Here is a 10132-nt window from a genome sequence, read left to right as displayed (position 1 = left end):
AAACCATCAGAATTGCATTCTCTTTCTATGAAACAGTATAAGGTAGCCATAGAATGAGATAATGAATACAATTGTTACGACATCCATTACGCAGTAAGGTTTCTGGTTGAACTTTGCATTGTATTAGAAACAGGTGTGCTTTTTCTGCATCTGGTCTGAAACAACCTGTGCTATTTGGGTCCAAAATAAATAGCCATATTCAACAATTAATACTGTATGGTAAATTCTTGATGGCCCTAAATAGTAATAATAATTTAGAAGAGATAAATGGTATGGGTCAGTCAAATAAATGTTCCATAATTTTTCATAAAACTTCCTATGTTAATGAACTAAAATAATTTCCTTGCTTACCCGCGACCTTACGATAGCTAAGCTTATGCAAAATATGCGTGTTCATGCAGTTCCTCCACCTCCACACTGTAAGAACACACACAAATCACACAAACCCATCTATCACCACCACCACACTACACTGACGCGTTTCGAACTCAAACAGAGCTCATCTTCAGAGTGACACAACCGTACACCATGCTACCAGTTGTTAGACTAAAGAATCACAACCACCGTTTTAACTTGTCACTGTAACTCCCCAAGTACCCACATACGTTTCATGAAACAAAACTACCCACAAATTATTAATAAATTTTTTAACCGTCCTTCAAAACTACCTTGATTTTTTATTTATTTACTGTCAAGGCATGTTTTAAACTACGCATGTGAAATTAGATCCAAGCCGTAGCAAGGGAGATGAAACTAAATTTACCTGCTCATTAATAATAGACCCCATAGTTGTATCTAATTATTTCCATGCATTCTAAAACATCGAGACGAAAACCCTTGCCCACAATAATGTACACTCATACGAATCGGAGTCCGATAAAGAATGATTTAGTTCCAACAAATGTTTGGCAAAATTCGACTTATCAGGATGCTCATTCCTATATGCCGAAACATGCTCTTTAAATCTAGCATTAAAACTGCGTCCTGTCTGACCAACATATACTTTACTGCAGTCATTACAAGTGAGCTTGTATACACCCGATCTAGTTCCTTTATCTACCTTCTCTTTGTGGTTACAAAGTTTAGAGTACAAGAGTTGTTAGTCTTAAAGGCTACCTAACATTGTTTGATTTTAAAATACCACAAATTCTATCAGACAAACGACCAACGTATGAAATGCTAACCTATATTTGTTAGAAGACTGCGATGGTAACACGGCGTAAAGCATGCTATTCACTATCCGTGCCTGCTTCTTCTGAACCAAACTATTGACCATTGATTTAGTATAACCATTCGACAACGCTATCTGATAAATAGTATTTAACTCTAAATCAAAATCTTCCCTAGAAAGAGGTACAGTTAACAATCTATGTACATAACAATGAAAAGCATAAATTAGCAGCTTTTCATTGTTATGTACATAGATTGTTAACTGTACCTCTTTCTAGGGAAGATTTTGATTTAGAGTTAAATACTATTTATCAGATAGCGTTGTCGAATGGTTATACTAAATCAATGGTCAATAGTTTGGTTCAGAAGAAGCAGGCACGGATAGTGAATAGCATGCTTTACGCCGTGTTACCATCGCAGTCTTCTAACAAATATAGGTGTAGCATTTCATACGTTGGTCGTTTGTCTGATAGAATTGTGGTATTTTAAAATCAAACAATGTTAAGTAGCCTTTAAGACTAACAACTCTTGTACTCTAAACTTTGTAACCACAAAGAGAAGGTAGATAAAGGAACTAGATCGGGTGTATACAAGCTCACTTGTAATGACTGCAGTAAAGTATATGTTGGTCAGACAGGACGCAGTTTTAATGCTAGATTTAAAGAGCATGTTTCGGCATATAGGAATGAGCATCCTGATAAGTCGAATTTTGCCAAACATTTGTTGGAACTAAATCATTCTTTATCGGACTCCGATTCGTATGAAGTGTTACATTATTGTGGCAAGGGGTTTCGTCTCGATGTTTTAGAATGCATGGAAATAATTAGATACAACAATATGGGGTCTATTATTAATGAGCAGGTAAATTTAGTTTCATCTCCCTTGCTACGGCTTGGATCTAATTTCAGCAATGGTAGTTAATAAAACATGCCTTGACAGTAAATAAATAAAAAATCAAGTAGTTTTGAAGGACGGTTAAAAAATTTATTAATAATGTGGGTAGTTTGTTTCATGAAACGTATGTGGGTACTTGGAGTTACAGTGACAAGTAAAAAACGGTGGTTGTGATTCTTTAGTCTAACAACTGGTAGCATGGTGTACGGTTGTGTCACTCTGAAGATGAGCTCTGTTTGAGTTCGAAACGCGCGTCAGTGTAGTGTGGTGGTGTGATGATAGGGTTTGTGTTGTGTGTATTTGTGTGTGTCTTACAGTGTGGAGGTGGAGGAACTGCGCATGAACACGCATATTTTGCATAAGCTTAGCTATCGTAAGGTCGCGGGTAAGCAAGAAATTATTTTAGTTCATTGATATGGACTCCGCAAACGAAGTCCTACGCCTGATTCATAAATTATTCCTATGTTAAGGTCGCTAAAGTTTATCTACCTACTCACGTCTAGCCAATATGGATCTAGTTTCAGTTTAAATAGGGTTTTAATTACTTTGATCAATGTCTGAGCATGTATACCAGCGATTAACAGCAAATACATATGCTCGAAAAACATAACCCTCCTTCAGGCATTCGGTAAAAACCGGCCAAATGCAAGTCAGACTCGCGCACAGAGGATTTCTAAATATATTCCTAATAACATAATTATAATATTACTCAAGTTCATGAATGAACTATCAAAGCACAAAAAGATAAATTGTACTAAAAGAAAAACTTAATATGGCAGTTTTAATTTACTATGACATCCATAAACTGATGATTATCAAAATTTGGCGTCAAAACTTGATAAGACACAGAAGGATAAGAATCCTATAAAAAAAGTATATATTTTTTTTACTTTTTATTCCATCACTGCCCAAAAAAAAGTGTTATACCTACACAATATGCAATAACGTTCTGAACTTAAAATAGCATAGCAAATTAACTAACCAGTTATCTTGATTATTTGTTAAAAAGATAATATTATCATAAAATCACATAACAGAAATACTGTATACCTACAGATCGTTTCACAAGAGCTGCCACAAATGGATTGAAGGAAAGTAAAGTCACTTAGACATTTTTGTAGAAAAATAACAGATGCATGACATTTTCACATCTGTAAGTGTATTCAAATAGGTAACTCGCAGATACTTTCAGTCCTCATTTAATCCATTTGTGACAGCTCTTGTGAATCAACCTGTAACTCCAATAAATGTCAATGTTATACGTACTTGCAACCTGCCTAGCACATTGATTAGAACTCCACCATCGAACATGGGTTGCGAGTCAATGGCTGTGATAAACCTTCCAATTTTTTGGAAATCCAAGCCCTGCAAAAAATATGACCCATTAATTACTCTTTGAGAAAAATTTATCAATTTACTAGAAATATTTTAATTTCACAAAGCTCAGATGAAACAAGTAAAACTTCGGTTAAGACCGGTTCGGTTCGGATAACACCTAACTATCATGCTAAAAGATGGTAGATAGACCCACAACATTGAAAAATAAAATTACATTGTAAATCAATGTTTTGAAATATAATCTCTTTGAAAAACAATGTCTTTAATGAAGAAGTGTATCAACAAGTTTATTGTCACATAGATAAAATTTTCATTGTTAATTAAATCATCATCATCATCATCATCATCATCCCAGCCTATATACGTCCCACTGCTGGGCACAGGCCTCCTCTCAGAACAAGAGGGCTTGGGCCATAGTTCCCACGCGGGCCCAGTGCGGATTGGGAACTTCACACGCACCATTGAATTGCTTCGCAGGTTTGTGCAGGTTTCCTCACGATGTTTTCCTTCACCGCAAAGCTCGTGGTAAATTTCAAATGTAATTCGCACATGAATTTCGAAAAACTCAGAGGTGCGAGCCGGGGTTTGAACCCACGACCCTCTGTTTGAGAGGTGATAGGTCAAACTACTAGGCCACCACGGCTTATTGTTAATTAAAAGACAAAATAAAAAGATACATAATAAGTCTTAACTCACATTTAATTTTTCCATAATTTTAACAGCACCTTGTAGTTGAACGCCTTCAAAGGTCATAAAAGATGATTCCACCTGAAACAATCAAATCGGTGAAATGGAAAATAATACAGAGCACATATGGCAGCGTTTCCTATTTACCGAATCGCGACCCGGTACCAGGCCATCAAAATAAAATAACGGGTCACAACAATCCCGCCTTGTTTTAAAAATAATACTTACTACCGGTTGACGCATCCTCAATATTCGTAAAAGTATTAAAATAAAGGGGCAGAGTCAAAATTATCAGGCCATGGAGGAACAATGTTTGGGAAACACAGTCGTAAGGTATTTTTCATCACACTTGCTTGTGTCATAACATGCAGGCTACCTTGGTTGCAAACCCCAAATAAACCCTCAACCTTAATGTGCTTGTCATGAAACCCGTGGTTTGTAAATGAGTTTGCCCATACTAATTTTCTTGTCATGAAGCCCAAGGTCTGTAAATGAGTTTGTTACTGCATGGTGTGCTGCTGCCCTTTCATATAAAAATAATAATAAAGCACTTACAGACTAAAAAAAGGATCATAAATTAAGAATAGGCTAAAAATAATAATATAAAATTAAATAATAAAATTAGGAATCTTTTATTTTGTTTTTCTGCTCATAATTAATTATCTTGACTGGTGATTATCTTTTAAAGAGTAATTTACCTTTGACCTGTTAAATGTTCCCTTAAGGGGATCCCATGTCCCAATGACCTTCGATCTGAATTCCTTAGTTTTCTAATGATTTTTGTAGCTTATTATATTAACAACAACGGCTTTAAGAAATATAGTATCTGATATTTACTTCAAAGTTCATTGTTTTCGAGATATTTGGCATCAAAATTGAACGATTTTAGGCCAAAAAACTGGTTTTCTGGCCATAACTTTGTGTTAATTAGTTTCAAATGAAAACCCTCGACCAGTTTTTAGAGACGTCAAAGATGAACCCAAACATGTAGATTTCGTATATGTTAGATCTTTCACAGATACGAAATAAGTGGTTTTTCAGACAATGTTTAAAAAAATCATACAAAATTAAGGATTCATTTTTTTCAAAATCAGGTAAACAAAAATGGCGATAAAAGATTGGAGAACCGATAACCGTTTGACTTATAATTCTATCTGTAGTTTAAAAGTAGGAGATACAATTCAAAACTTGTCAAAAATCGATGAAAACATTGGGTAGCCCCTTAAAGCTAATGGAAATCAAAAGTCACACATTGTGTTATCTAAGTCATAGGTTCCGAAAGTGGTCCACGTGGTCCCCCAGGGGTCTACGTGAGATCAAACGGAAGTCCATATAGGTGTGAAAAAAAAATGGGGATTTTAGGAGTTATGGGAATATAATAGAAATGTAGCAGCAGGGGGTTTACTGAAAACGGTCAAACCTTGCAAGTGGCCTATGGGAAAAAAAAGTCAGGGATCCACGCTGATCTAGGCATAGAGGGTGTTTTAGTGTTAACTCCTTTTCAGGCCCCAACTATTTAAACATGCTATTACAAAACTAATTATAGTTTATATTGTTTAGCTATTAATTTCAAAGGGAACCTTATTTTTATCTAATTCTCAATATCTCAGTGGCCTGAGGCCGTATTGCCTAATGTTTATGATGCCGACAATCGCAATCAAAATGACAGATTTCTCATACGAAAACTGTCATTTGATTGCAATCACGAGCATCAGAAACATTAGGAAATATGGCCTCTGGCAAATAACCTTTGATAACCAGTTATAAAAACGTAGTATAGTGTCATAGAGGCCAAATTAAACAATTTATTATCAATCTAGAGAAGTAAGGATGTAATTTTAAATCTAATTAGCCACTTCAGGATCATAACCAGGAATAATTTACCAAAAAATGTATAAGAAAATAATGGTTCAATAACAATAATTGGCATGATTCCAAGTTGCCCAATTTATTTGCCATAAGGCAATAGGAAACAATGGTATTGTTTAATTAAATTAGACCAGACTGTCAATTATGCAGCAGTCTGGCGAGAAAGATATTGAACTATAACGGTTCAGTATTCAATTTGAAATGGCATCTACACAAGTTGTCTGTACTTTTTTATTGCAGTGACAGGTCATTGCATTACAAGAACAAGAAAGATTGCGTGGCTGAATCATTCATTATCGTAAAAAAGCTTAGTGACATCAGAATATCTCATGGACAAATAATTGGTAAAGGAGATGTTATCATGGAATGGGTAAAGTATCGTATAGATATTTTCTTATAGGCACAATGCAAAGCACTCACGTTGTACAAATTTGCCAGATTTGGTCGGGATGCCGGGTCGTCGAACAGCGCGTAATATTGTTGAACAAAACCTTTTCCGATTGCATCGTACTGTGGGTTTAACGCCATTTAGACGAATTATTTGGTCCAGAATTCACTACAACGTCCACAAATCACCGAAAATGCAAATTTCAGGCTTTCGGCATGCCCTTCCCACAGACACCAAAAATGGCTGGCTGGAGAGACGAATGTTGCCAACACCAATGGTAAAAAAACTATTTATTTAGCAGGTACATAAAAAGCGGATATTTTAATTTTTTTTTTTTTTTTTTTAATTTTATTTTGAAACGGGCATCGTACAAATTTGTCACATTAGCCCATAGGGCAAAACATTAAATAACAAGAAAACAAATTATGTACATCTCACAATTGACGATTAACTAACATATCTTATCACATCAGCCAACCTGAAAAGCATTAACGCCATGTCTGAAGCCGGCTGAGCTGAAATACCCACAAACATTCCCGTGTCATAGGTACTTGCTCAGGTCAGGCATAGATATTCTTTGCGAACTTACGGCCATAGTAAATCAGATAACAAGTTCTTTAGCATATCTCCATCTCTCAACATCTTAAAACATAAACACATAATTCTTCAACAACTATTTGCATAAAACTTTAACCTTATCTTCAAATTTCCCTCCGAGTTTAAAATATCCCTAACCTTCCTAAAAAAATATTGAAATGAAAACTTTTTATTACGTGTGTCCTGCTCTTTCCCCGAATTAAAATCTAAATCTATAGTATCCTTTGCATTATTCGAAGATTTCACGTTTGACTGCCTTCTCTTCGCTTGTTTTTTTTACGTTTTCTTATCTGGCTTTGTCTTGAGATTGAAATTGAGGAGTCAGATGCTACTTGCTTAAATTGATCTTCTGTTTCATTTATCAAGGAAGGACTCACCTGACCTAGGGGAATCGGAGTCTCAGTTACTGTAGACTTATTAGTGCTTTTTAATGCATCGCTGTAAGAGTATAAACCTGTTCCTATTCTTATGCGGCTGGAACATTCAGGTTTGCTATAAGAGTGGTCATTTTTAACATAATTCTGCTCGTTCTTCTTTTCACTGTGTAAAAAAACAGCCTTCTTATAAGTGCAGTTCATTCTTGACATTATTTGTCTTACTTCTTTCTCTTTAATGAATATAGGACAAGATTTATCTAGGGCCATATGGGTCCCCTTACAATTTACACATTTAAATGTCAAATTTCCGCAATTTCTATGTCCCAGCCCACATTTAGGGCAAATAATCTTCTTTGTGGGACAAAATTTAATTAAATGTCCAAATTTCCAGCAGCCCGAACACTGCGATACTGGAATGTATAGGGTTCAACTTTGAACCTACATCCTAGCCGTAAAACATATGAAGGTAGAAAAGAACTTTTTAAAACAAAGACGAATTGTCTCGCAATCCACCCATTTTCCATCTTCAGACAACCGTCGTAAACGTATCGCCGATATAATGGCAGCATCTGCCGTCAAAATAGATGGAATGTCTTTGACATCAACATCTAAATCAATCTGTTTGAGGATGCCAAAGCACTTCTCTCCTTCGGTAAATTCACATCTGTATCCCAGTTCAGTCATTTTTTCTGAATCAATCAGCTTTTGGGCATTCTCTTTGCAATCGAAGACCAACAAAAACTTTGAGAGAGCTTTTATATTTAATCTTAAGAATACCGCCAATGGCCTCTGCTCTCAACAGTTTTGCTAACGCTAGTTGCTTCGGTAACGCTGTTTGGGCCGATAAATACACCTCAATACCTTCTACGACATCCATCATAGACATTTTGCTATTGGGTGTTCGAGGTCTCTTGCGCGCAACAGTCGTGAACCCCTCATCCTCATCGTTGTCGTGATTCACTTGTCCGCTATAGATATTCGGCTGATTCTCGATGGCCCCAGAAGTATGGCTTAGAAACTCATCATCATTGTAGTTACGTTGAGATACCTCAACCTCTACCACGCTACTTAGGCTCATGGATGACGATAGCGAAGTAAAACTTCGCTCGCTCATCCCGTAGATCGCATAAATTTACATAAAATATATATTTATCCGTAATTAAAAATTTAACGAATTTTAAATATAACTGACACCGTTGACGTACTTGACAGGAGGCGTTTTAAAATATTTGATTTTTATGAGTTTCTGTACTTGCATTTTTAAACTAAACCGCAGAATAGAAGAAGTAATCGCAGGTATAACACTCATATCACAGCCCTAATTTAGGCAAGTTTGTGCTTTGGCGGCAAACCATTCAAAAAATTTTGATCACATAAATGTAATGGACTTCACACAAATAAAAACACAGTTATAATCCCAGACGACCAAATGGCCTAGAAGTTAGGGAACCTGACTACGAAGCTTGAGGTCCCGGGTTCGATTCCCGTGTCGGGACAGATATTTGTATGAAAAATAAGAATGTTTGTTCTCGGGTCTTGGGTGTTTAATATGTATTTAAGTATGTATCTATCTATATAATTATATTTATCCGTTGTTTAGTACCCATAACACAAGCTTTGCTAAGCTTACTTTGGGACTAGGTCAATTGGTGTGAATTGTCCTGTAATATTTATTTAATCCATTTAAAGTATTTATACCTTTATATTAAATATATTGACCCGGATAACTCACGTCTTAAATCGAGTTTAGGTTATTTAATATGAGTGAGTCTCACGGTAGGTTCATGTTCAATATTTACCTATACCTTTCTTTAGGAACAGTTCCATTTTAATGCTACATTCATGCTACATTATGTTGTTTGAATTATACAGCGCATTGATGTTTTAACTGCTGCTTATGCTGTAAGTTTTTGTGAAAATAATAAATATATAAATTATATATACAAGACGCTTTTGAATACAAACATCAGACAAAAATTATGCTGCAGGACTCGTATTGGATATTATATCAAAAGCATAATATGACAGAGTTTCACGTGCAATTCTTCTCAATAAATTAAACTCAATCAAACTTAGTCACAGTAAACGTACAAAGCAATTGGGTACCTTAAGTTTTCTAGGATGGTCCATATTATATTTTTTTATCGATAGTAGACTTATAATGTAGCGATGTGTAGCTCACTCCTGTAGATAGATTTTTTTTTCATTTTCCGTTTTTTTGTAATAATAAATTGAAACATTTGAAACTTTATTTCGGAAAACCACACGTTTCGTGAGATTAATAGGTTTTGTGCCTTGGTCTGTTTGATAAAAAAAAAGGAAAGAAATCGGTTTGACAGCTGTCAGTTGTCAAATGTCACCTTAGATACGTAAGTACATGCGTTGTAAGGCGACATTTGACAATTGACAGCTGTCATTACGACCTATTTTTTTTTATCAAACAGACCAACTTATCAGAACAGACCAACTTCGCGTACGCATTGCAGGCATTGCTTAATGTGCAGTGATGCGGTAAATCCGCCTCATGGGACAGAAGGTAGCAAGGTGAGAGGTGGGAGACTGAAGGATGGTGTTTGGAGTCATGGCTTGGCATGCAAGGCTAAAAGGACTGTAACTTTCATTTTAACTAATTTCACTTATCGGTCAAGGCTGCTGACTACCTAAAAGATTAAGGAATTAATTATGCTGAGGCGTGGTAGTCCCATGGACATGTGGCTCTCTAGTCAGAGAGTCATGTGTTGTTTCACTTCTGCAGGTGAGAAGAGCTGGGTGATTTAAAGACAACAATAGCAAAGCAGATGTAGTAATATCT

General features: G+C 35.8%; 1 protein-coding gene across 1 annotated transcript; it reads right to left on the bottom strand.

The window, feature by feature from the left end:
• Positions 1–3276: 3276 nt before the first annotated feature.
• On the bottom strand, positions 3277–6613 carry LOC141427825 (probable nuclear transport factor 2). Its single transcript, XM_074087414.1, has 3 exons — positions 6379–6613; positions 4099–4170; positions 3277–3429 (listed from the first exon to the last, which is right to left on the bottom strand). Exons 1-3 carry the CDS (start codon positions 6484–6486, stop codon positions 3292–3294), a joined length of 318 nt encoding a protein of 105 aa, XP_073943515.1. The 5' UTR covers positions 6487–6613; the 3' UTR covers positions 3277–3291.
• Between the last annotated feature and the right edge of the window lie 3519 nt (positions 6614–10132).

The sequence above is a fragment of the Choristoneura fumiferana genome, chromosome 5 (assembly GCF_025370935.1).
Source record: "Choristoneura fumiferana chromosome 5, NRCan_CFum_1, whole genome shotgun sequence".
Taxonomy (NCBI): Eukaryota; Metazoa; Arthropoda; class Insecta; order Lepidoptera; family Tortricidae; genus Choristoneura; species Choristoneura fumiferana.
This window is presented reverse-complemented; position numbering and strand designations above follow the sequence as displayed.